Below are 26,754 nucleotides of genomic sequence, written 5' to 3' on the forward strand. Positions count from 1 at the left end.
CTCTCTTTCTGCCATCTTCATAAGATGGCCGCTCCCCCCGGCCACTTCTCTTCCCAGGCCAAAATGGATGACGAAGTCCTTGCCTACAAGGACTTGGCAGCCATCCCCCGGGACAAGGCAATCCTGGACATCGAGCGTCCTGACCTGATGATCTATGAGCCCCACTTCACCTACTCCCTCCTCGACCACGTGGACCGGCCAAGGAGCCGAGAGGTGAGGCCTGCAGTCGGTGGGGCTGGCCTTGGAAAGGGAAGCCTCCTTCCAGCCAGGTCAGAGGCAGGGATGTTTTTTGGGCTGAGGTCCTCGTCCACCACGTGGCCGTCCATCCTCTTGGGAGAGTGGAGAACGGCCAGGCTGTTGCGCTGCTCCCAAACGAGTTTCCTATAGTGATCGCAGCAGCAGTTTGGCAATGTTAGGACAACCATGAGGGGCATTAGCAGAGTAACTTTAGGTCGAGTAACGTCCGCCTTTCCCGGCTGTTCTTCTTGCAGCCTTCGCTCTCGCCCACATCTCTCTCTCCTCCCCCATCGCCAGAAGTAAGTGCTCCTCCGATGGGCGGTTGGACGGGCAGGGGGTTGCTGGCACTTGGGGGGTGGGTGGGCTCAGACTGGGTCTGCTTATATTGTGGATTTGCTGTCCTTGGCAAGGAAGCTTTGAAGGATGGAGTCGCTCTCGGGAGGAGGGGATACAAAGCCCAGCAGCCAGCAGGGCCTTCTCCTTGGTGTCCCTCTGTTGATTCGCTCTCTGCTTTCAGGTCAGCCATGACTGGGCAGAGGCCAAATCCCCAGGAAGTGTTGACAAGGCCTCTGGGCGCCGGGCAGGCAGCAGAAACCGCTCTGGAGTCCAGCACTTCCATCATCCTGGTATGGCCTTTCTCGGGGCCAGTGAGGCCCTCCTGCTCCAATGCCAGGGCTTCTGCAGCGCAACTTTCTGATGCTGGTCCAGGAGCTCAGGAGCATTTCCCTACCTGGAGCTGCAGAGAGGCTCAGCAAGCCATTTCCCTGGCATTTAGGGCCACTTCTGAAGGGGTCACCCATTTGCCTCTTCGAGCCCCCCGCGTCCAAGACCAGCCTTTTGGTTTTCCTCCTCTGGGTGTTTGCAAGTGGTCTATCATGCACCATAAGCTGCTGGTTTTATTCCAGCCTCTGGGTCACCAGGGTGCATCCCCCCCAAAAAAGTGGAGTTACTCTGCAAATACACCAGCGACGGAGGGAGAGAGTACAGGGTGGACCTGGGCACCTTCTTTGCATGGAGAGCTCACCCATTTCTGTTCCTTCCCCAGAGACCAACACAACAGAGATGAACATCTACAAGAAGCCACCCATCTACAAGCAGAGGGGTAGGAGCTGCTCCGGGGAGGGGCGGAGGGGGCGGAGGGGTGGTATGTTATCTGGGACTCAGGACTCTTGACTTCTTCCAGAGGCTGGGCTGGCACCAACTCCCGAGAGCAAACGGCTGATTGAGGGCCTGATTATCGAATCCTCCAAATTCCCGGCTGCTCAGCCACCAGATCCCAGCCAGCCAGCCAAGATTGAGACCGACTACTGGCCCTGCCCGCCCTCCCTGGCCGTCATGGGTAGGTACTCTTCACCAGGCAGCCCTCGCTGTAGATCTGCTGCTCTGAGCAGCAACCAAACCGCTCAGGAGGCTCCAGGGGATGTTCTCCTCCTCTGTCTTCCCTCGGGGTCCTTTCGCTTTAGAGAAGAAAGACAATTATCGGTGTTGATCCACAGAAAAAATGGAAAAGCCACAGTTGGTTTTATCAGGCTGAATCAGAAGGCTCCCCAAGAAGAAGCCGGGCGATCGGAAAGGCAGTGGAGACGTGGATGCCACCTGGAATGAGCCCGGCTTCTCTTCTCTCAGGGAGCCCCTGCCCCCTGCACAGGGACCACTCTGCCTCTCCTTAACAGAACAGAAGGGACCTTGGAGGTCTTCTAGTCCAACCCCCTGCTCAAGTAGGAGACTCTATATCTTCCTCAAAGCCGAGTCTGATGGATTCCCCAGATTCTGAAGGGGCTCTGAAGCCCTCCAGGGTTGCTTAATGAAGCACAAAGGTCCCAGTTCCAGACCGAGTTCCCTCTTAAAGGATCTGCTCCTTCTAGTATTGCAAGACAAAAACCTTTGGTTTCCAGGCCTTCTGTGGGTGCACACGCACGCACGCACGCACACACACACACAAAACACACAACTGCAGTTAATAAATCCTGGTTGCACCCTCCCAGAGACTGAGTGGCGGAGGCAAAAGGCATCCAGGAGAGGTGAGGATGTGGATGAGGACTCAGAAGAGATGAAAAGTCTCCACGAGCTGCAGGAACAGGAGCTGAGCAAGGTAGGGGGAAGCACCTGGCGAGGGGGGGAGGGTCACTGGGGGGGTCCTTTCAGCACTCTTTCTTCTCACCACCTTAGGTGGCCTCCAATCTGGGCAAACTCATTCTGAAGGAGGAGATGGAGAAATCTCTCCCGATCCGGAGGAAGACCCGCTCGCTTCCAGACCGAACTCCTTTCCATGCCTGTGAGTGATGCCCCCCCGTCAGTGCTGAGGGGGGCTGTTTGCGTAGAGTCCTAGAATGCAAGCCTTGGAAGGGACCTTGGAGATGATCTAATCCACCCCCTGATAGAGCAGGAATCTGCACCAACAGATGAGTGGGCTCTAAAAGGTCTATTTACATAGCTGCATCCAAGAAGAATGCACTGGCCCATACTAGGGGGACATTCATCCTGATGGCCAACCAAATCTGCTTTCTTGTGATTAAAACCCAGTGTTTCTTGTCCTGTCTTTGAGCTCCCACCCCATATGGTGGCTTTGGGGTGCTTGAGTGTCATCATCATCCGCCCTCGACCTGGCTGCTCTCCTCTAGAAATGTCTGTCAAGCTCTCCCTCAGTGTCCATGCAGGATGACCGGCGCAGTGCAGGGGACTCCTGATCTTGGGGTGGTCCTTCCGTTAACATGGTCTAGCACGGCCTTTCGCTTCTTGTGCAGCTGCATGACTCTCTTGCACCGACAGCCTGAGTGTGGCGGTTGTCTCTTCACTAAACTGGAGATGGCCAAGGGGCCGTTGTTCTGGAGGGCGAGGCTGCCCTTTGGCACGAACACTGATGGATCACCATTAAGGGCACCCCCATTTTAGAGGGCAGTTGTGGCTGGTGCTGCCATGAATTGGCATTTCCGCCCTGAGAGCCCGTGGACCCTGCTGCATATCTGCCCTTTGCCAGGAGAGAAGGAAGCGGCCTTCAGGACAGAGTGATGGAAAAAGTCTACACTAGAACTGTGATTCATTCAGTTCCCAAAAAGAGGCTAGAAAGACTGGGCAGTTTGGGTTTGTAAAACCTTTAATCCCAATCCTGGCTGTTCATAATTTAGAAATTAACCACAGAAGAGTTTGGGCACTTCCTGTCCTTGTGCTGCTCCTTAAGAGCAGGAATAAATGAAGTGGTGGGTTCTGAAGTTTTGAAGCTAATGGGCTCCCATCTGCTGCTTGGCTCCCCACCCCACCCATTGGCCAGATCTGCTTGTCACAGCAAAAGGTGGTCCTGCTCCACACACACACCCCCGACCAATCCATCCTCTGGAGTATTGTCCCACATTGACCAGCTTCTTCTCTTCCAGCTTTGCATGGAGGGAGCTCAAAATCAGCCACACTTCCTGCCTCTGGGAGAAATACGCTTGCCAGGGTAAGGGGAGACCCTCTGGAGCAAGGTGGGGCCCGGGGCACTCGGAAGGCAAACAAGCAAGGAAGGGAAAGGGGCAGGCAGGTTGCGGAAGACTTCCTTGCATGGGTGTAGCTGGATTTCCACTTTCAAATAGGTTCTTGCTCTTGATTGTTCGAAGATGGAAATGAAATGAAAAAGGGAAGGGAGGATGGGGGAGGATGGAAGGAAGGCCTCAGCATTCAGAGAACAGAGCATGTTCTGGGTCCCCCCCCTTCAAATTGCCCTGCCCTCCCTCTCGTCAGCCATCCCTCCTGCCCCAATTCCTCCAGCTAGGTTTGCATTGAGCAAGCCCGGGGGGTGCCTGTCCTGCCATGCCTGCCTCACCCGGACATCTGGGTTGTGTGCTTCAAGGCCCAGCCCTGCCTGGACAGCAGCATTTTCACAGCTGCTCAAGCCTTGCCTTGTTCTAGTCAACCTTGCCCCGTGGATGACGCTGCTCTGCTACTCTCTTTCCCTAGCTGCAGTCGACCGAGTTTGGAACTGGCAGCAGTGAGAAAGGCAGTCCAGGTGAGAGAAACTCCTGTCCCTTGCAGGCTTGGAGCAGAGGCAGACCCCCCACCCGCTTTGGGCCCTTGAGTCTTTCTGCTCCTCTCCAATCATGGCCCGGCCACCTTCTCCCTTCTGTCTTGCAGGTCTGCAGGTGAGCAGGCACCCTGACGGGGGAGGAGAGCAGCACTGAGGCCGCCCACGCTGACGCCTGCCCAACACCCTCAGGCTCGGCAGGGGCAGGCCTGAGGAGGGGGCAGGGGCCGCCCACCCTGGTCCCATGGGATGGATGGGAAGCCCTGCCTTCAGCTGAGGGCCGCTTGTGCCTCTTCCCCTGCAGAATGGCCAGAGAAGCCGCATGGACAGAGGCAGCTCCCTCCCCAGCATGCTGGAGCAACAGGTGAGAGCCCACCGGAGGGGGGGACAGGGTGGCCACAAAGCAAGGCCTTCCTCCGCAGGCCAGGCCTGATGACCGGTTGGCTGTTTGTTTCTCCCTCGTCAAAGATTTATCCCTATGAGATGCTGATGGTGACCAACCGAGGGCGAGTCAAACTGCCCCCAGGAGTGGACCGAACGCGACTTGAGGTATGGTGCCTACCCTCCTGCCCCTCCGGCACAGGCAGGCAAGGACAGACCTGGCTTAGCAGCCGTGGGCTGGGCCCAGCGGAGCCCTTCAAAGCAGCGTCCTCTTTCTCTCCCCTCAGCGGCACCTGTCGCCCGAGGACTTCCAGCGGGTCTTTGAAATGCCCCCGGAGGACTTCTGCCGACTGGCCCTGTGGAAGCGGAATGAGCTGAAGAAGAAAGCCTGCCTCTTCTGAGTCCCTCGCAGCCTCCCTGCCCAGCGTGAGCTCCGCGTGTGTCGTGCATCGCAGAGGCTTTAGGGCACCTCTTGAGCAGGCGCCAAGGAACACTCCCCCCCTCCCAGCCACGAGGAAGCCGGCGGGCCCGTCGGGCAGGGGAAAAGGAGATGAGCCAGAACCTGGAATAGTTGGGTGGGAAAGTGGGGCACCTCTGCGGCGCCTCCTCAACTGCCATCCAGCAGGAGGGACGTCGTCACTGCCTTGGTTGTCCCCGTGGCCAAATGGCAAGCTTTGTGGAGCAGGCACCCCAAAACAGAGGCACCTCAAAAGGGCCAGTCTCCCCCCCCCCAGCTGCCTTCATTCTCCTCCCCAGGCAGTTGGGACCTTGCCCCAGCTTGCCCTCCTCTTGTGAGTCGATGGACTGTTGGGCCTTCTTAGTGCACAGACTCAGGCTGGGCTTCCAGGTGGGGCTCTGGGCAGCGGTGTAGCTGCCCATGCAGGTCTCTCCCCTGGCTGCAGCTGGCTTCCCACTGTCCTGACCCTGGAGAGTGGAGGATTGCTCCCCCAGAAACGGGGAGGTGCGTGAGGCCCCACGGCACTCATTCTGCATCCCCTTCCCCCAAAACACACCTCTTAAGATTGCCCTGCAACTTCACTGTATCTGGGACAGTTTAAGTCCTTCAGAGGACGGGTCTGATGATGAACCTTCTCACACAGCAGAGGCAAGAGTATGCAGAGACCCTGTTCCCTCCATCGCCCACCAAGCAGGCATCCGATTGTGTAGAGGTGGACACAGGCATAATGGCTGCTGCTGGGCCACGAGAGCTGGGTGGCAGGAGGGCCTGTTGGAGCGCCACCCTGACAGCTGCTGGCTGGAGGGGGGGCAGTGATGGGGATCAGGAGGCACCTCCTCATTCCAGTTACGCTGACGGGCACAAGAGCAACGGAAGAGTCCTGCCCAGTCCTTTTGCAAATAGGAACTCTGAGCTATGCAGATCCAATGGGGGGGGGGAGCTCTCCAACCATCGTGGCAAACAATCTCCCAGGGATGTCATGCTCAGCAGAAGGGAGGTGGGTGCCCGATTGGCTCGAGGAACCTGGCACTCTAGGACAAGCCGTGAAGAAAGCGGCAGCTTCTTTTGCATTCCAACACCCCAAAGTGGCACATCCTGATGTGGGACGAGTGCCCCACCTGAAATGCAGCTGCCTGAGAACAAAGCTGTGCCAGATTGGTGAGAACTGCCTTCCGAGGCTCTGCCGCGAGAGCCTGGAACTCAGCTCACCCACTTTCCTGCAGTTTCAGCCCACCATGCCATTCCCTTCCGTCATTCCACTCTGTGCAAACGTAGAGCGCTACTTATGTGGTTGTTGTTAAATGTGGGCCTCTTACTGTAGTTCAGTCCCACCAACCTACTTTTGCTGATGTCAGAATCTGTGACAATTTCCCCCTTTTTAATTAAATGTGAAGCAGCTTTATTCAAAAAGCTTTGTTTTGGGCTGGTGTTTCCTTGGAAGTGGGGTGGGTAGGTGGCTCAATTCACCTAGGTGGTAGAATTCTAAAGCAGGGGTTCCTAATCCCCGGACCGTGGCCCACCTCCAGGCCTTGAGCTATTCAGAACCAGGTTGCAGAAGTGGCGGGCGAGCGTGCACATCCCCACTTGTGCAAACAGCAGGCGAGCATGTGCGCATGCTTGCCCGCCACTTGTGTGGAACCATTCCCTCTCACCCTCCACCAGTCCTCAAAGCCGAAAAGGTTGGGGAACTCTTACATTCAAGCTAATCGGGGTGTTTCTGAGACTTTATTTACTGCAAATGGCTGTGGAGGCCTGTCCCAAAGACAGCACCTCTGCTCTGGAGCTCCGTGTGGAGCAGAAGTGGCCTTCTGCTAACCGAGCAGAGCCGAGACTTCTGCTGTTTCCCGGAGAGGAATGTGCTGCCTTGGACAAGCAGGCATATCACTTTGGGAAAGAAAAGTTGTGTCTGCAGGGCCTTCTGATGGAAATAAAGCATGGGGGCTAAGACAAGAGATACGGACAAAAACTATGTTGAGGGACTTCATGTTTTCAGCCAGGGACATAGGAAGCTCCAGGTTGGACTAGATGCCGTTTTATTCAGCAAGCTTGCCACAGTGTCCCTTCTTTGCCTTAGTGGGATTCTGCTCAGAAGAATATTGATTGAACGTGGACAACTTCCTTTTTGTTGGCTCGTTCTTCCAGCTGAAGACCTGCCACCTTTGCTAAAGATGTCACCTATTTACAGCTGGCGGCTTAACAGGTGCTTCATCATCCTTCTGTGGCCAACTTCATTCTTCCAAAGAAATGGGCTATTTTAGCCAGATCCACTTGTCTCCCACATCAGCATTGTAACCCGGTGCAAACATGCGTCCAGGAAGCTACAAGGAAAGGAAAGGAAACATTTGCTTCTGCTACGATTCTCTGAGCAGGTCCATCCCATATCCTTGATCCAATGATCTTTCTCCTCAGGAAGTCCTGGGAACTGACACTTGGCAGGAAAGTATCCGCATTCTTCCAAGTGGATGTTTCCAGGGCTTTGAGAAGAAGAACTGGTCCAGCATCAGTTGATTTAAAATTTCAAATAATTGTTAAATAAAATAATCAGAATAATTTATTAATAAAATGTATTTCCTCTCTATCAGTCTAAGATCAAGTAGCAAAACAAATCAGTGACCTTCAAACAGGAGTACTTGACTGGCAGAAGGTTGTGGTCCGCCAAAGCGGCCGATGGCCAGTCTCTTCACAGGCAGCCAAAGATCTTCTTGACTGAGGCCTTAGTCAATGGCCACACAGATTTTCTCCAGAGAACGTCCTCTTACCTCCCTGTAACTGTGGTAGATTGCGTCAGCATCAAGGCCTCCCACTGTGACTTCAGGAATGTAGTCGGGAACCGCCAGAGGACTCAATATTTTTGCTTTGTCATTAACGCTGAAAGGAAAAGAAAGCTCGTTACGGTGACTGACCCAAAGAAATCAAGAAGCAGCTAGGAGAAACAGACATACTATGAAGCTAGCCAAGTATGAATTGTGGACTTCCTCATTCTTATCACAGCTCAGCAAAGTATCTTGAGGTCAGACTTTGGGTTGGCGGATAGAGAAAGCAGTCTCTTCCTCTAACTCAGGGGTCGGCAACCTTGGCTCTTTTATGACTCGCGGACTTCAACTCCCAGAATTCCTGAGCCAGCTATGCTGGCTCAGGAATTCTGGGAGTTGAAGTCCGCGAGTCATAAAAGAGCCAAGGTTGCCGACCCCTGCTCTAACTAAAGGGATGGAGCGCATCTCCATGACTTCTCCACCATCCCACAGAAAGGAAGCAACAACCCACCTGGGCAGTCACTCTCAGCCTGGAAGATTTTGCAGTTTTATAACTTGCACAAAGGCAGAAAGAAATAATAAAACGAGTTAAATGAGGCAATTATCTCTGATGATAAAATGAAGCCTGCACTGGGTAGAAGCAGACCAATTCCTGAGGACTAGGTGCTGGGGACAAATGATGGCTGGCTTTGCTGGATATAACTTGAAAAAGCATAAGAGAAACCGTTGCTGCTGTGAGCCAGCATGGAGATTCTTAACAGAAAGCACGGGAGGACCCGGCCTGCCCCTTTCCTGCACAGAGGCCTCCTGGCGTCTCCATCGGTGCTGTAGGATTTGCACGGGAAAGGAAGTTTCTCACTTCCCTGCTGGGAAAGAAATGGCAGAGTGGATCTGCCCCCCCCATCCAGAGCCCCAAAGGAGACAAGCACTGCAGGGCCACCGAATCACCCAGCGCTTTCCACAAAGGGGGGCAGGCAGGCTTCCTCTATTCCGATTGTACCTCTTCAAGCTTTACAGTAAATCCCGACACATTTTTTTCTATCACATATCACATAGCTTCTAGCATTTATAAACCGATCCACATATGTACTGTCAACCCTGGAAATTGTTTTAATCATTCTGACAGCCATAATTTCCAAATTTTGTGCTGAGGTTAGAGAGGTGTAGATACTGTATGTAAAATGAAATATGTAAATAGTTTTCGAAGCCCAGAGTAAGATGCTCATGGAAATCCTTGAGCCTCTTCTAGGATTTGCCTCCTACCTCAGCTTCACCTTTGGTACAAAATCCCTCTGGAGTCAAAGCTCTGGATTACACCAGTCAGACTAAACACCACAAATGCTTCTTGGGAAGAAGGCCACTTTCCTACGGGCTGCTTCCTGTCTTAAATTCCAAAAATCAGCATGTCTCTCAATCGTGAGTGCTGAACTTACCAACACCTCAGGTAATGCAAGGTAAGATCATCTTGTACAAGCCAAGGTCCTTTATCAAATTTCAGCATTTCAATGTCTTCAATAATCTGTAAATTAAAAGATGGGAATCAATTCCTATAACCCTACAAACTGAAATCTTTTAATTGGTGAGGGAAGAGTTGACCCCAATTCCTTCATGGTACAAAGTTCCCACCTGTCCAACTTTCTCAACATAAAAAGTGGAAAAATTCTGCTTCTGTCTTTTGCAAGTTTAATCTGATCTCAAAGAAAATATATATATACTCTACTGTTGCTTCTCACATTGTTAAATGGTTGCACCACTTTTTACCTTCACAACATTCCATCTTTTATTTGTTTAAATGCTAGTTCCTTCAACTTTTTTTTTAAAAAAATCCCTGCTTTCGCTTAGCATAACTGTACTTCTTTCGGCCTGTTTTAGTCTGATTTCTTTGTGACTTAAAACCAGCAAATGATGTCTAGTATATTACTAAAAAGCCTTCTACACAAGTATTGGCCCCTACCACTTACTCTCTCCATGCTGTCAAGTTCACTGGCTGTATATTGTAAGATCTCCGAGGTCTCACTAGAAAGAAAAGAGTAGCAATAAGCCGTTTGATTTAGAAAATACAAGAACACTAAATCTAAAATGAGTGAGAGATCATTATTGCTCCTGGAACTATGCGTCTCTGGATGGAAGAAGACATGGAATATTTGGCAGAGAACAATTACAATGTTATTTTTATTTATTCAAATTTTATCCTGTGTTTATTACCTTATTCAAGACAGTGAACATAACTTTTTTTTTATTTTTTATTATCCCATTTATATCCTGCCCTTCTCCGAAGACTCAGGGCGGCTTACAATCTAAGAAGCACAAACCAATGTGCTTAGCAATAGCCTTCATTCGATGTATATGCCTGCTTATTAGGGCTTTTGCCCCCCCCCCCCAAGCGGCATTATTACAAAGTCAGCTTATTGCCCCCAACAATCTGGGTCCTCATTTTACCTACCTTGGAAGGATGGAAGGCTGAGTCAACCTTGAGCCTGGTGGGATGCGAACCTGCACTAATTGCAGGCAGTTGGTGTTACTTAAGAGGCATTAGCCCACTGCTCCACCAAGGCTCCTACTCCTTCCTGCTCCTATTTTCCCCATAACAACAACCCTGTGAGGTGGGTTGAGACAGAGAGAGAGAGAAAGGAGGAGAGTGACATGGTGGACTTGCCATCCTTGGGCATGGAGTTGAGAGCAATTTGAGAGTTCATGCCTGCCTGACCCAGGGTTACTGTGGCTCTGACAGCTAGACCTGACTTTTGTCTTGGGACAGTGGCAACATCATCTGGAATTGCGAGTAGGAAGAGAGCTTTTAGTCTACAACAGATGACTAAAACACTTTCTCCGCTCTTAACGCTTTTTTAACGTGAGACTTATTGATCATATTTTTATCATCTGAGCCCATGAAAACGAGTCTCTGGCCAAGTTCCATCATGAGTTGAACAATTTCCATTGTACCATCAACCTCAGCTTTGATCTATCTACAGGGCAAGTCTAGTTCCTTAATTTCCCTGTAAAACTGCATAAAGGATACGTTAACATGTTATACAAGACACCTATAGAGCACCTCTCCCCCATCAGGCCTGCAGAGAGGGCATGCTGCAGGTCCCATTTGCCAGGGACAGGTATCCCAGGTGTTTGGCAGGTATCCCAGGTGTTGGACTTTCTCTGCCACGGTACCTGCCTTATGGAGCATACCACCACCCCCGACATTAGGTTAGCTCCATCCCCCCTTGAGGTTCCGAATGTTATGCTGTGGCAGCATCTCTTCCTCCAATCTCCCAGGTCATTCGCACATACCGTTACCCCAGATCAGTTCCCAGGGAGGATCTGCTCAAAGACAGGCCACAAAAGCAGCCCACCCCCGAGGGGTCACCTTTAGCACAAGCTGTTCAAATGCAATGACTAATCAAACAAGTGGTAAGGAAGTAGGGGGACTAAGAAACCACACAGGTTGTGTAGAAAGTAAACACAGAGACAGTCATAAAGGACTCAAATGTCTATATAACAATGCACAGAATATGAGGAATAAATAGGTGTATTAGACATTCAAATAAATGAGGGCAGATACGATATTGTTGCCATTAAGGAAACTTGGTGGGATGAAACCCATTAATGGAAGATGCAGCTAGAGGGATTTACATTATTTAAAAGTAACAGACGGAATAAAAGAGGAGGTGGAGTTGCACTATATACAAGAAATAACTACATCTCTACAGAAATAGAGCACAGCAATGATGAAAACTGTCTTGAATGCATTTGGGTCAATATAAAAGGGGGGGGAATGACATTGCCACAGGTGTATACTATAGGCCACCGAACCAAACAGAGGAAATAGATGCCTTTTTGCTAGTCATTTAACTAATGTATGTAGGAAGCACATCACAATAGTAATGGGGGACTTTAACTAGCCTGACATCAACTGGGAGACAAACGCTGCACCAAGTGGAAGATCAAACAGGTTCCTGACAAACCTAGCAGACAACCTTGTCTCCCAAAAAGCAGAGAAGGGAACTAGGGGATCAGCCACATTGGACCTAATTCTCCCTAAAAGGGATGAAATGATAGAAGGGGTTGAAGTTACAGGAAATTTGGGGGATGGGGGGAGTGATCATCCAATATTGGAATTCAACATGATGGAAGCATAAGCAATAGAACAAAGTCAAACTAGAGTCTTGGACTTTTAAGAGAGCTAATTTCAATAAACTTAGGGAGTGCTTTGGAAGGATTCAAGGGGAAAACAACTCAGGAAGCTTGGGAAATTTTGAAAAGTGATATTATAAAAGCCCAGTCTAGCACAATACCAATGAAGGAGAAAAATAACAGTTCTCAAAAGAAACCAGCATGGCGACATAAAGAACTCTCTGATAATTTGAAAGACAAAAAGGACAAGTATAAAAAGTGGAAAGAGGGGCACATAACTAAGGCAGAATATCAGCAAATAGTCCAAGCCTGCAAAGATGGAGTGAGGAAAGCTAAGGCTCGAACTAAGGCTTACGACAAAAGAAGCTTCTTTCAACATGTAAAAAACAAGAAAAAAGTCAAGGAAATGATAGGCCCATTAGTGGAAGAAAGTGGCAAGCAGGTGAAAAGCAATAGGGAGAAAGCAGAACTACTTAACTCGCTTTTTGCATCCGTCTTTACACAAAGGGAAAAAACAGTCCAAGCTATCAAAAACAGTACCATAAAAAACAGATTAGGAACACAAGTTAACACAGGCAAGAAAATGGTAAAGTGAGCACCTGTCCAACCAAGATGAGTTCAGATAACCAGGACCAGATGGATTACACCCCCAAGATTCTGAAGGAACTCGCAGACGTGATCTCAGAACCACTGAACTATATCTTTCAAAGATCCTGGAGCACTGGAGAACTAGCAAAGGACTGGAAAAGAGTTAATGTAGTTCCCATCTTCAAAAAAGGGGAAAAAATAGATCCAGAAAACTACAGACCTATCAGCCTAACCTCAATACCTGGGAAGATTCTGGAAAAGACAAGCAATGGATCTGTGATTAACTAGAGGCAACAAAGTCATAACCGAAAGCCAACATGCGTTTGTCAAAAACAGATCAAATAAATCTTATTGACAAAGTGACAAAATTAGTGGACCAGAGGAATGCTGTGGAATGTTTCAGTAAGGCATTTGATCAAGCAGACTTATCATCCTACTTGATAAGATAGAACAATGTGGGTTAGACAGAATTACCAGCAGATGGATTTGTAACTGGACTCAACGTGTAGTCCTAGGCTACATTAACAGAGGGATAAAATCAAGATCACGTGAAGTGTTAATACCACTTTATAATGCCTTGGTAAGGCCACACTTGGAATACTGCATCCAGTTTTGGTCACCACGATGTAAAAAAGACGTTGAGACTCTAGAAAGAGTGCAGAGAAGAGCAACAAAGATGATCAGGGGACTGGAGGCTAAAATATATTAAGAATGACTACTGGAATTGGGTGTGTCTAGTTTAATGAAAAGAAGGTAGGGGTGACACAAGAGCAGTGTTCCAATATTTCAAGGGTGGCCCAAAGAAGAGGGGGTCAAGCTATTCTCCAAAGCACCTATCAGACAGATAAAAAGAATATTCTAGAATTTGGAATCTTGGATTTGGCTGAGTAGGTGCCATGGAGGTATTATCTGGGATCAGTTTGAACCTGTTGGTCCTGATGAAATGAATCAAATACATATTGAAAAAAATTTTCAATTTATTTTTGGCATTAGTTGCCGTTCTGGGCCTTAGCTTTTCTGATTCCCTCCTTGCAGATTCAGGCTATTTGCTGGTATTCTGTTTAGTTATGTGCTCCTCTTTCCATTTTTTATATTTGACCTTTTTGTCCCTCAATTTGACTGAGACCTCTTTGGTCAACCATGCTGATCTCATTTGATGTCTTTTGTTTATCTTTCTTTGTGGCATTTAGATTCAATGAACTTAAGTGATCAAGATCAGGTAAACTGCTATTTCCAATAATCTGCTTGTCAATGGTTAATTTAGAATTTGGAGAACGGATATCAAAGAACCCCAAAGGAGATGCCAGGACTGAGTCAAGAAACAGCTTCCTCAAAACTTCCACGCCTCTTAACAAGTAGCAACTCACTTTGAGGAAATGTATCAATCTAGTGTCCCTGAATATACTCAAAGTGCCGCCAAGGGGCCTTTATTCAAGAAGCCCCAGACAGTCTGAGAGGCGAGAAAAGGAAAGTCAGGGAGTTTGACTCAGGACAGGCCTATCGGTCCTTCACCCCCCACTCCCCTGCCCGATGACCATGTACTCTGGGGCAATATAATTCACCAGAAGGAAATTTATGTTTGTCTACACAGAGTGAAGAGGAAAAGAACGAAAAAGGGGACACAAGCGTACAAGGTGGAATTCACACTGACAGGAATGTGACAGGGCAGCTATTTGCATCCCAGAGAAAAGGCAGAAGAGAAGGCCGAACTGGAAAGCAGAGTTAATATGTCATCACTTGGGAGTCATTGCATTGCCACAAGAGACCCAAGTCCAGCCCTCATGAATTCCACTGACCTTTATCTAGCACCAATTTAGCTTTAACCATTAGTTGACTAGATTCTTGTGTACAGGCAGCGATAATAAACGCTGTGCTTTGAACTCAGTGAATGCTTCTAGTTATTTGTGCCTGACAGAAAAGATGCTCAGGAAGAGATACCCTCTTTATCTCTTTTACTTTGAGAGGTGAAAAAGAAACTATTCAAGAATGGGACAGTTGCTTCCCAAACATTTTCCTAAGGAAACTGTTGAGGGTCAAAAGAAACTTTATGTATTATTTTGGGTGCCTCTGGGTTGAAAGAATTTGCTTGCCCAGGGGACACCCAATTGCCAAAGTAATGCAATCTTCAGGGAGGCTCCTTTCATGTCCTCCTCCTCCTCCCTCCTCATAACTCTGGACCACACACTTACCTTTAAGAACCACTGTTTTAATACCAAACAGAAAATATTTGCTAGGAACAACATTCTGAGAAAGATAGCAGGCATTAGATGGGGTACCCAACCACACCCATCAAGAACTCCTGCATTAGCTCTATGCTACCGTTAGAGAATACGCCAGCTCTGTTTGGTACATGCAAAATAGGTGGACATGGCCCTAAACAAAGCAGTGAGACCAACCCTCATACAAAAGGTGCACTATCTAGCTGTTTCCTCCTTCAAAGTTCTGCTGGGAAAGCGCTGCAAAGAAAATGTGGGTTAAAGTGACCTCTGCAGAAACACACCTATTATACGGCCAACAACCTGCAAGGTTAAGACTGAAATCAAGGAAGAGCTTCTTCAAAACTTCCACTCCTTCTAACAAGTAGTTGCCACAAAACGCCCTGGAATTATGGAAGGTGAGTCAGAAGCCATTAGGCAACTGGCCACAACCACACGACCGCCTTCCGCCAAAGACAACAACAACCTTGGCCTGTATGGAAACTGCTAAATAGACTGTGTGGGGTAGGAAGATCAAAGGACAATCTAAGAAAATGGGGCTTCTCTACAGAAGATGCTCTGTGTGAATGTGCAGAAGAACAATCCGTCTCACACATTTTACGGTGCACACAATGTCCTTCAAATGTACGGAGGAAGACCTCATGCAAGCAAGAGAAAGTGTTGCCGATGTGGCCTGAGACTGGGCGAATGTCATCTATCTTTAATTCTATTTATTTTATATACTTTTTATATGTGCTCTACCTCTATGATCTATTTTATACTTATTTTATTTTACCTGTTCAGTGTTGAATGTTATATGTCTATAATTTGAAGGTGCTCTGGCACAAATAAAGAAAGAAATCCTAAAGGGTTAATGAAGAGATAGAAGGATCCAACAAAGTTCAGATCGCCACTGTTTGGCCCTGGGGAGACTGGAGCACAGATAACAAAGAGATCAGTCTACCACCTGCTTGAAGACCAAATGTAATAATCAGACCTCAGCATGAATTTATCTAAAACAAATCTTGCCAGAATCACTTGGTAGTCTTTTGTCAGAATGCTATACATCCCCCCCCCACAAACACACTTCATTAGAAGTAACTGAGTGGTACACAACAAATATAAAGCAATACAAGTAAAACAACAGTCATTATTATAATCTGATTAAAAAACTCAGTGTATTCCACAGAATTCTGACCATTTAAAACAAGCATGTCCCACATTCCACTTACCTCATCTGTGGCAGGAAAGATTTCTTATAGACATCTTCAATGCTTTGAAGATATGCTGTTGATACGTTTTTTTCGTAGGGCTAAAAACAAAATGCAATTCATGAGAATTCTGTTACCTGATTTGATCAGATTATATTTGTACGACTTTACACTTTAGCCCTTGAATTTAAAATATTTATGGAAAAACCAAGCATCTTTGAGCAAACCTCTTTCCTCCCCACCCCTTCCCTCCATGTACCCACCTCCTCAATCCTGGTGGATTCTAGGAGGTTCATCACCAGCTGACCACTCCCTTCAGGTGAGATCAGCTGGATCTGAAAGGGATCTATTTACTACATGGAGGGAGCTTCTTCCTCAGAGAAAGTAGGAATCAATCCACTCAGAGCTGCTGGATTAAAAAAAAGGAGCAATAGATATTGGAAGACTTAGCCTATATTTAAAGTTAATTTGTCCCTGCCAAATAGCTTCAACTTCAGCTTTAAGCAACAGAGAAACAGCCAAAGCCCCAATACAACAAATTGTTCTGGTCACAAATTGAGACACAAATGCAACTTTACCTCGCCTATCTTGTCAATCCTTTTCTTAACTTCTGAGACAGGAACATCAATATAAAGGACCAGGTGAGGAGGCAAAACCTCACAAATACTAAGATGCTTCATCCTATAGTAGTGTTTCACACCTACAAAAAAAGCAGCATACATATGCAAATGATTTATTCACCTAACCATGCAATGTCTTTCAAGGAAAGCAAGCAGAAGCATTAGGCTTCCTTACTTAGAATAAGAGGTCTTCTAAGTCCAACTCCCTACTCGAGCAGGAGATCCTATACCATGGATGTCAAACTCGATCACCTCACGTGACATATCGTGATATATCATGACAGTTTTTGCCTTTGCGGTGCCGGGGGTGTGTGGCCTGCACGTGACACGTTCGGCCCACAGGCTGCTAGGTTGACACCTGTGTCCTATACCATTCCAGATAAATAGTTGCCCAATCTCTTCTTAAAAACCTTCAGTGATGGAGCAGCCACAACTTCTGGAAGCAATCAGTTCTACTGATTAATTGTTCTCACGGTCAGGACATGTCTCCTTACATCCAGGCTGGATCTCCTGTTACTTCTTGTCTGGCCCCCATGTTTCCCTCATTCTTCCTTCCATGTAGAAGTAATACCATTGAGGACTACATGTTGAGTGCAGTTGGTCAGCCAACTGCGGATCCATCTGGTGGTGATGCTGTCTATCCCACATTGTTCTATCTTACCAACAAATGCTTTGTCAAATGCCTAGTGAAGTCTAAGTAAGTTATGTCCACAGCATTATCCTTATCCACTAATTTAATCACTGTCAAAAAAGCAATAAGCTTTGACTTCTGGTTTTGACATTGCAATAAGATGGACGCAGGGAAGCAGGGCTCTGCCTCCCACGCCCAATTTCTTCCTGCTGGGCCCCCAAAAAGGGCCTGAAGTTGCCCTGGAGAGGTGACAAAGCAAGAGGGGACCCTTCTAGATTGTGGGGAGATGGCAGCCGACCCGCTTGTTTATTTATTTATTTTATTTTAATCCCATTTATATCCCGCCCTTCTCCGAAGACTCAGGGCGGCTTACACTCTAAGCACAAATCAATGTGCTTAGCAAGCCCTCAAAACCGACAGGAGAAAGACTGGCCAAACCTATGCAGCCAGTCAGAAGCTGCTGACCTTGAGAGAAAAAAACGGCATCTAACAAGCATAAGGAACATATTTGAATCTGGGTGAGATTATTTTCCTTCCTCTATGATTTAAAAACTTGTTCTTGGGAAAAAGGAAACTCCCAAAACTAAAGTGAGGGGGGAGGTTTCCTTTTTTTACCCCTTCTCCCAGAATAAAAGTGGTGGTTTAAGCTTTCTTGGGGGAAAATAGAGAAGACTATAAAATTAACTTGGACACAGCACAGAGAAAAAAGTTTGGGGAGTTATATTTTACAAATTTTTTTACCTTCCTTGGTATCGGAGTAAGCTTTAAGAAAAAAAATCCTGGCTGTAAAGTTACAAAACAAACACCTAATGACATCTAGTGGTGAAAAAAAGAACTACACTAAATTCTGTTTATATTTTGTCTCTGGAGTGAGGGAACCTGGCCTGAAGCCCAGACACAGATAACAGACTAAATCCTTTGATGTCTCTGAACCTCGTAGCTTTGTAGATTGCATCTAGGAAAAGAGAAAAACCTCTTGGGCTGTCTTTTCTGCAGGATGGATTACAACTAAAACTGCAAACTATTTTGAACCCATCTGGCTTCTTTGGATTACAAATACTGCTTGACCTGTAATTTTACAAACCATTCAGAGACAGAGTGAATGGTAAGGAACTATCAACAGTAAGACATTTTGGATTATAACCTTGGTAGATTGGCAACTCTGGATTTTGGGACAATTGGTTAGAGTTGGTGTCGGAAGATAGATGTGGATTATAAACTTTTTTCCCTCTCTCCCCATTTTTTTCCCTTTTCTTTTTTTTTTCTTGTTGCCTGGGGAGCCTATTGGATTATAGATTTTTAATCTCAGAACTATTTAAGGACAGTGGAAGCTCAACTGCGTTTTAACGCCCGGTTGGAGCAGGGCGCAGTTTTTTGGGGGTTTTTTTGGGAACGGTGGTCCCCCCTTTCCACAGCAGAAGCAGCGAGGTGACAACAGCGGCCTGGAGTTCGGCTGTGGACGTGGTCTCGGAACTATAGCTGCTCATCGTTAATTTTATGCCGATTATTTAATTCCCTGTAAACCGCCCTGAGTCCTCAGGGAAAGGGCGGTATATAAATATAATAAAATAAATAAATAAATAAATATTTGGATATGGTTTATGCCCCTGCTCCTTTGACTTCCCTACTGATAGTCCGAAATGGACCTGGGACCTGACCACGGTGAGAGGGCGGTTCTGGATTGGTCATCAACCACCCCACTGGTGTGAAAGACCAGTTGGGGTAGGTTTATCCCAGTAGCCTGTACTCTGCCCACCCGAGGTTGGATGCCCAGCTGTAGTGAGAGGGCGGTTGGGCTTTCTTTGCCTGGTTCCGGCTCAGGTGAGAGCGGAGCCGCATTGGTGGACCTGAGGTACTTTCCGGACTCAATATCAATGTCATCTTGATATTATTTTAATACCATCTGAGTACCCATTTGTTAACAACTGCCCTCCATGTAGGAGCTTTGCCCTCCAGGTTTCTGTGTGTTACATCGGCCACAGGCTCAGGGCAGGGGCGGCGGTAGTTATACGGGAGACCGTATGTCCGCGGGAGACCACTATTGTACAGATAGGCGGGAGTGAATCCCTCCTCCTGAGGTGTGGCCCTGGGGCTCAGTTGGGCTTGTTGCTAATATACCTGGCGCCCAGCTGTGTAGCAACGGCCCTGCCCGAGCTTCTCGACGCCCTCTCAGGGTTGACGGTTGAGTTTCCCAGACTTATAATTCTGGGCGACTTTAACCTGCCTTCTCTGGGAGGGTCGTCTGAGTTGGCCCGGGAGTTCATGGCCTCCATGACAGCCATGGACCTGACCCAAGTAATTCAGGGTCCAACTCAAGGGGGAAAACACACTCTCGACCTAGTTTTCTTATCTGGGCAGTGGATTGATGATCTGGGAGGGGGCTCGCCAACTATTGCCCCCCTGTCATGGTCCGATCATCACCTCCTGCGGTTGGTCTTCCGCTATGCCACCCCCTGCTGCTGGGCTGCGGAACCGACCAGGTGGTTCCGCCCCAGGCGCCTAATGGATCCAGAATGGTTCCAGACGGCGCTTGGGTCTATACCTATCCCCCTCGCTTACAGCCCGGCTGACGCCTTGGTGGATGCCTGGGAAAGGGCTGCCACCGAGGTGCTCGACCATGCTGTACCCTTGCGACCCCTGACCCGGCGCAGATCCCGGTGGGCTCCATGGTTTTCTGTGGAGCTCCAGGAGATGAAGCGTCGGAGATGAGGTCTAGAGAGCTGTTGGAGATCCAGCCAGTCTGAGTCTGACCGATTGCGGTTAGGAACCTTTACGAGGTCTTATCTCGCGGCGATGAGGACAGCAAAGTCTAATTACTTCGCTGCCCTCATCGCGTCCGCAGATAATCGCCTGGCCGCCCTGTTTAGGGTGACTCGCTCCCTCCTTAATCAGGAGGTGAGGAAGGAGCCCTTGCAGGGGCGGGCTGAGGAGTTTAGCTATCACCTGACGGACAAAATCGCTCAGATTCAAGCCGGTTTGGATTCTGACTGGGCAGAGACTGACGGGGAGGAATCGAGCGGTCTAGAGAATGTTACCTGGAGTGAATTTGATCCTGTGACCCCAGATGAGGTGGACAGGATCATGAGGAGACTGAGTTCCACCACGTGTTTATTGGACCCGTGCCCCTCCTGGCTGGTATATGCAGCCCGGGAGGAGACACGAGGCTGGTTCCAGGCAGTAATAATTGCTTCCTTGAAGGAGGTGGTGGTGAGGCCCCTCCTCAAGAAACCTGCCCTGGACCCGGCTATTTTGAACAACTATCGTCCGGTCTCCAACCTTCGCTTTCTTGCGAAGGTGGTTGAGAGCGTGGTGGCACTTCAGCTCCCTCTGTTCCTGGAGGAAACTGATTATCTGGACCCGTACCAATCGGGCTTCAGGACCGGGTACAGCACGGAGACGGCATTGGTTGCGCTGGTGAATGATCTCTGCCGGGCTCGGGACAGGGGTTGTTCCTCTGTCCTAGTCCTATTAGACCTCTCAGCGGCTTTTGATACCATTGACCATGGTATCCTACTGCGGCGTCTCAGGGGGTTGGGAGTGGGGGGCACTGTTTTACAGTGGTTCTCCTCCTACCTCCTGGGCCGCTCGCAGTCAGTGTTGACGGGAGGGCAGAGGTCCGCCCCGAGGCCTCTCATCTGTGGAGTTCCTCAGGGGTCAGTCCTCTCTCCCCTCTTGTTCAACATCTATATGAAGCCGCTGGGCGAGCTCATTCATGGTTTCAGGGTGGGGTATCATCAGTATGCTGATACCCAGCTTTTTCTTTCCACCCTGAACCAACCCAGTGATGCCCTCGACGTGATGTCCCGTTGCCTGGAGGCGGTTCGGGTTTGGATGGGGAGAAACAGGCTTCGTCTCAATCCTGCCAAGACTGAGTGGCTGTGCATACCGGCATCTCAGACTAACCAATCTTTTCCATCGTTAACTATGGGGGGTGAGGTGTTACCCCGTTGATAGGGCCCGCAACTTGGGTGTCCTCCTGGATTCACAGCTCAGTTTGGAAGATCATATAGGAGCCGGGGCCAGGGGGGCTTTTGCCCAGGTTCGCCTGGTGTGCCAGTTATCTGGACCGAGATGCTCTACGTACAGTCACCCATGCACTCGTTACCTCCCATATAGATTACTGCAATGCTCTCTACATGGGGATGCCCTTGAAGACCACCTGGAGGCTCCAGCTGGTGCAGAATGCAGCCGCACGAGTTGTGATGGGAGTCTCCCGATACTCCCATGTAACACCTTTTCTCTGCGAGCTGCATTGGCTTCCAGTTGCCCTCCGGATGAGATTCAAGGTGCTGGTGATGACCTATAAAGTCCTAAATGGCATGGGCCCGGATTATCTGAGGGAGCACCTGCTGCCAGCGTCAATTTCCCATCGTCCTGTGCACTCCCACAGGGAGGGCCTCCTCAGGGTACCGCCGGTCAAGGATTGCCGACGGGTGATCCCCAGGGGGAAGGCGTTCTCTGTGGGCGCGCCTTCCCTATCAAATCAACTGCCAACGGAACTCCGGACTGCCCCCGACTTTCGTTCATTTCGCTGGGACCTAAAAACCTGGCTCTTTGAGCTATCTGGTCTGGACTGAGGGGTTTTAATGTTTTTAAATTGTGATTTTAATTTTTTGGGGCTAAACTTAATTTAATTTTATTTTAATTTTATATTGTATTGTTTTTAAATTTTGCCTTGTAAACCGCCCTGAGTCCTTCAGGAGTAGGGCGGTATATAAACCGAATTAATAATAATAATAATTAATAACTGTTGGTGATTTCCCTTGGAGAAGGCCCTGTGGACTATTAACTTTGAATAGTAGGACCTCGCGGATTATAAATTCTGACTGAGCGATAACCTTGGATTTTGGACAACTGCTCCGGAAGTGAGTCTCACAAACAGAAGTGAATTACAATTTTTTTTCTTTGTGCTCCTTTTCTTTCAGGGAGTGTAGTAGATTACAGAGACTACAGACAAGAACTATAAGTTATTGAAGACAAATTTAAATGATATATTATGGTATTGAATAGAAGATTAATGGTTTTGTTTAAGGTGGGCATTTGGGAAAAGTATTAGAGCTGATAAAAGATTTGGGGGGTGGAAACAAAAACGATTGTTTAGAATTTAGCTAAAACAGGCAAGAAAATGCCTTCAGCCCCGTTCTCCACCTTTGCAAGCCCTGTGTATCAGAGATCAATTGAATCAATGCTTCAACAAGAAAAATCTAACAATTTTCAGAAGGAAATGCAAGTGGCATTACAAGCAATCTAAGAGGCAATCTCCTCTCACAAAGAAGATACAAGGAAAAATAATGAGGAGACAAAAGATAACTTTGATAAAATGAATCAAAAATTAATAACACAAATTCTCAACTAGAAACCCTCCAGCAGATAGTTACAAAGAAGAACAAAGAATTCAGAAAATAGAAGACAAGTCAGTACAGATTGATCAGAAGATGGAAGAAATAAAAGATGAAAATCAGAGGCTGATGAAGGCAAATAGGGAATTGGTAGATTCAATGGCAGTTTTTGAAATGGAAAAGGGAACTTTTCTGCTCCAACCTCCGAACCACAGCCTTGGTGCATGTGAGAAAAATTCTCTTGAAGATAATCCAGCCACGTTTGAATCCACCCACCCACAGGGAAGTCTTGTACAAGCAGGATTTCAGAAAGGAAGAAGAGCGTGCGATGATATTGCCATTCTCGGTTGGATGATGGAAAAAGCAAAGGAATACCAAAAAGACCTCTACGTGTGCTTCACTGACTACACAAAAGCCTTTGACTGTGTTGACCATGACAAGCTCTGGAGCTGCCTCAAAGAACTGGGAATATTCGCACGCCGCATCCAGCTCATTCACTCACTGTACTCTGATCAGGCAGCCACTGTAAGAACAGCATGGGGACACAAAATGGCTCAGAACTGGAAAAGGCGCTCGGCAAGGCTGCATCCTGTCACTTATACTATTCAACGTGTACACAGAAATAGTTATGAGAAATGCCCATTTGGAGGAATCTGCCATTGGGGTTAAAAAATCGGTGGTGGGAATATCAACAACCTCTTATATGCAGATGACACAACATTACTCGCAGAAATCAAGGAAGATCTGGAGCGGTTACTCCTGAGAATCAAAACATGAAAGTGAAAAATTTGGACTGCACCGTAACATCAAGAAAAGAAAGATAATGACCACTGCAGAGAACACCCAGGTCAGAGTGCAAAATGGCAGTGAGGCCATCGAAACAGCAAAGCAATTCATCTTTAAAAATCGACTCAGGTGGTGACTGCAGCCCTGAGATCAGAAGGCATATAACACTTGGAAGAACTGCAAAGTCTGGCATGAATAACATCTAGAAGAATAAAGGCAGCAGCCTCACAACCAAATGCAGATTGGTTAAGGCCATATTTTTTCCAATTGCTACTAATGGCTGTCAAATATGGACTCTGAAAAAGGCAGATAGGAGAAGAGTGGACTCCTTTGAGCTGTTACGCATCCCATGGACTGCAGAAATCACAAAGACCGAACCTCACCAAAAATATCACCTGAAGCCAAAATTGCCAGAGAGAAACCGTCATACTTTGGTCATGTCATGAGAGCTGACTCACTCAAAAAGCCAATCGTTCTGGGCGTGATCAGTGGAAAAAGGAGAAGGGGCTGCCTTAGTATCTGCTGGCTGGACGCTATAAAGGATGACACCGGGATGACCATGGTGGATCTGAAGGACGCAGTGCGAGACACGAGAGGCATGGAGAGTGCTGATCCATAGAATGGCTGAGGGTCGGACATGACTGGCTGGTGACGATGATGATGCTTAGATATATGACATACTATCTTTTCTAAGGCCCACCATCTTTTCTTTCTAGTCTTGTATCTAGTCTTGTTGTATTTTTTGTTGTTTGTTCTGCAGGGAGCTTTGTTATTTGTATTGTTTCAATGTGAACTTCCAAGAGTCATTATGATTGCAGCAGCATACGAGTATGATTCATAAGTAAGGCAACACTTATGAAATAGAAATGATGGTTTTTCTAACTAAAGAATCCTGTTTTAAATATTTTGTTATTTCTACATATTCTTTCTTTTTTAATCCCATTTATATCCCGCCCTTCTCCGAAGACTCAGGGCGGCTTACAATCTAAAGCACAAATCAATGTGCTTAGCAATAGCCTTCATTCTATGTATATGCCTGCTTATTAGGGCTTTCGCCCCCCCGCCCACGCGGCATTATTACAAAGTCAGCTTATTGCCCCCAACAATCTGGGTCCTCATTTTACCTACCTCGGAAGGATGGAAGGCTGAGTCAACCTTGAGCCTGGTGGGACTCAAACCTGCACTAATTGCAGGCAGCTGGTGTTACTTAAGGAGGTATTAGCCCACCGCTCCACCAAGGCTCATATTCATCAGGTTTAGGTCAGCTTTGCACTAAAGTTACAACAAGAATGCAAACTCACAATTTTTTCTTGCACTGAGGATCCAGTTGCATCACCCCAACCTAACATCCATGACAAAAAGCTACTACACAATTTTGTCACTGACCATAAAATAAATCTCAGTGGAAATTTCAGTGGGAATAGAAATACAGCTCTGAGAATGGGATGGGGAATTTGAATGTAGAATTGTAAAAATTTGGGGGAATAGAAGGTTAAGAAGACCACCAGCAATCATCACTTCTTAATCAAAGAGAGCATTACTTACACCTTGGGTGAATGTAGTCTTGCTTTGACATGGCCTCCAAGAAAACGAAGTCACTGTAGGGGGAGCGTTCCAGCACGACTCCTTGTCCTGAAATGAAGGGAGCATCACAGCCATAAAACTTACTAGAGGGCATTTCAGCCTGGACCAGTTTCGTGTTTTAAACATTTTGCACTCCCTAGTTTGCTGAGGTGGCTCATTTACCTCTCTGTACATTTCTTTCATTTCCCAGTTTCTTTTTAGGAAAATCCGCTTTTAGAAAAGCAGGTTTCCTAAGCTGTCGATCTCAACAAGTAACTCTGACTGGTGAACAATATAAAAATAAAATAACAAAAATTAAAACACAATAATAATTAATCATCAGTATAACCAGGAAACCAGCGCCTGAGACCTAGGCTCAGAATCAGATCTTTGGGGCTCTGAGAAAGGCCAGCAGGAGGGGTTAACCTAATCTCCAAATAAGCAGTTTCATCCAGAGTTCACTGAAGCTGCAGTCTGGCCATTTCTCTACACCTGCCCTGAAAGGGGAAGGATGAAAATTGTCCAGGCAAGAGGCCTACCACTTCCTCCTTAAGAGGAATAAACCATCGCCCAAACTGAATCATAAGTCCCTTCTCGGGCAGCCTGAGCCAGCCAGGAGAACCATGGAGCTACTACAGAGGGGGCCAAGCTGAGGTAGCCCCCAAAGCATTAAACTCTCCACAAATAACTATGCAAGATCTAGCTCTGGCAGCCTCCACTGAACCTGCTTCAAGGCTGGAGTCCCAATGCAGAGCAAATCCAAGTGGGTTTCATCTGTCAGGTGCCCAGCATATTCCTCACAACAACCACACAGCTGAACTCCAGAACTACTACTTCTTCCTAAGATGGTCTGGGTTACCCGAATGAAGGTGTAAGATGGTAATCTATGGATGAAGAAAGAGTGCAGAGATGCATATATTTTGCCTCTCTTAGTATCAAGACGCAGGTTCTAAAAGCAGCTTTAGCCTGCATTGGTCCACTCCTTGTTGTCTGCCAGCAGAGCTCTAGGCATCTGTTCACCTGCTTCATCTCCCTCTGCTCTTCTGTAAACTAGCCTCCATGGCTGCAGAGAGGCTGCTCAGGTGCAATCCAGTTCAAAGTCATAAGTAGCCACCAGAGTTTCGTCAGACCGTGCAGCATGTCCACAGGTATGACCATGCCCAGACCAACTGCAAGCTCCCTCTGAAACTCACTGAGTCCTGAGGTGGACCAACCTAACCAGTCTAGCCTCCCTACAGCAGGGGTTGATTCCAGAGAACCACAAGCTTGCTAAGGAATAGTCTGACCATGATAGGGGAGAAATACTATCCATGATCAGCATCTGGATGATCTGGGACAGTCTCATGACTGTCCTGGTGGCCATGAACTCCAGAGCTATGACCCCATTCCCAGAGAGGGCAGGTTCAAATCCCCTGGGACCATAAGCTTGGAGAACTCCATCACCAATCTGGCCACCCACTGAGGAGCTCAGGCAGTGACATTGCTGCACAGCAATCCCAATTGTTATTTGTTTCACTTGTTTACATTAATAAAATGTTGCTAATCACCTGTACTCAAGAGATGGTTGAGAGCATCTGCATACTGCAGAAAGCGGGAACAGTACATCCAAGCTTGAAGCCGATAAGAGTTTCCATTTGGATGCTTAGGTTCATTGTAAAATGTCTCCAGACAGCAATTGCCATTATATTTTAAATCCAGTTTTTTTCCATCTCCCGTGAGACTGTCTAACAAATGGATATCGGCTTCTGGGAAATATCGCAAACCTGCAAATGACATTAAAAAGGCCAAATATTTTCTGATGCAGAAAATTACATTCTTCCCAGATTCTGGTGAAATTTTCTTTTTTCAAGACAGTCCTCTTCTTGTAC

General features: G+C 47.6%; 2 protein-coding genes across 3 annotated transcripts in view; one reads left to right on the forward strand and one right to left on the reverse strand.

Annotated features, from left to right (window-relative positions):
• DMTN (dematin actin binding protein) overlaps positions 1-6,482 on the forward strand; it is a 23,619-nt gene extending 17,137 nt beyond the window's left edge. Inside the window, exons 4-15 of one of the 2 annotated variants that reach the window (XM_083368303.1) lie at positions 58-213; positions 492-536; positions 755-863; positions 1,283-1,339; positions 1,421-1,576; positions 2,223-2,329; positions 2,407-2,512; positions 3,609-3,673; positions 4,171-4,221; positions 4,533-4,598; positions 4,703-4,783; positions 4,903-6,482. In XM_083368303.1, coding sequence (XP_083224429.1) covers positions 58-213; positions 492-536; positions 755-863; positions 1,283-1,339; positions 1,421-1,576; positions 2,223-2,329; positions 2,407-2,512; positions 3,609-3,673; positions 4,171-4,221; positions 4,533-4,598; positions 4,703-4,783; positions 4,903-5,016 — 1,113 coding nt within the window. In that variant the 3' untranslated portion in view covers positions 5,017-6,482. The other variant, XM_083368304.1, reaches the window with a different exon arrangement.
• NDUFA10 (NADH:ubiquinone oxidoreductase subunit A10) overlaps positions 6,012-26,754 on the reverse strand; it is a 25,049-nt gene continuing 4,306 nt past the window's right edge. The window contains exons 3-10 of the mRNA XM_083368305.1: positions 26,434-26,649; positions 24,869-24,955; positions 16,526-16,647; positions 15,969-16,048; positions 9,787-9,841; positions 9,259-9,344; positions 7,832-7,940; positions 6,012-7,390 (exon numbers count right to left, since the gene is read on the reverse strand). Coding sequence (XP_083224431.1) covers positions 7,322-7,390; positions 7,832-7,940; positions 9,259-9,344; positions 9,787-9,841; positions 15,969-16,048; positions 16,526-16,647; positions 24,869-24,955; positions 26,434-26,649 — 824 coding nt within the window. The 3' untranslated portion in view covers positions 6,012-7,321. The remainder of the gene's footprint in view (positions 7,391-7,831; positions 7,941-9,258; positions 9,345-9,786; positions 9,842-15,968; positions 16,049-16,525; positions 16,648-24,868; positions 24,956-26,433; positions 26,650-26,754) is intronic.

Source organism: Vipera ursinii (assembly GCF_947247035.1).
Source record: "Vipera ursinii genome assembly, chromosome: 8".
Taxonomy (NCBI): domain Eukaryota; kingdom Metazoa; phylum Chordata; class Lepidosauria; order Squamata; family Viperidae; genus Vipera; species Vipera ursinii.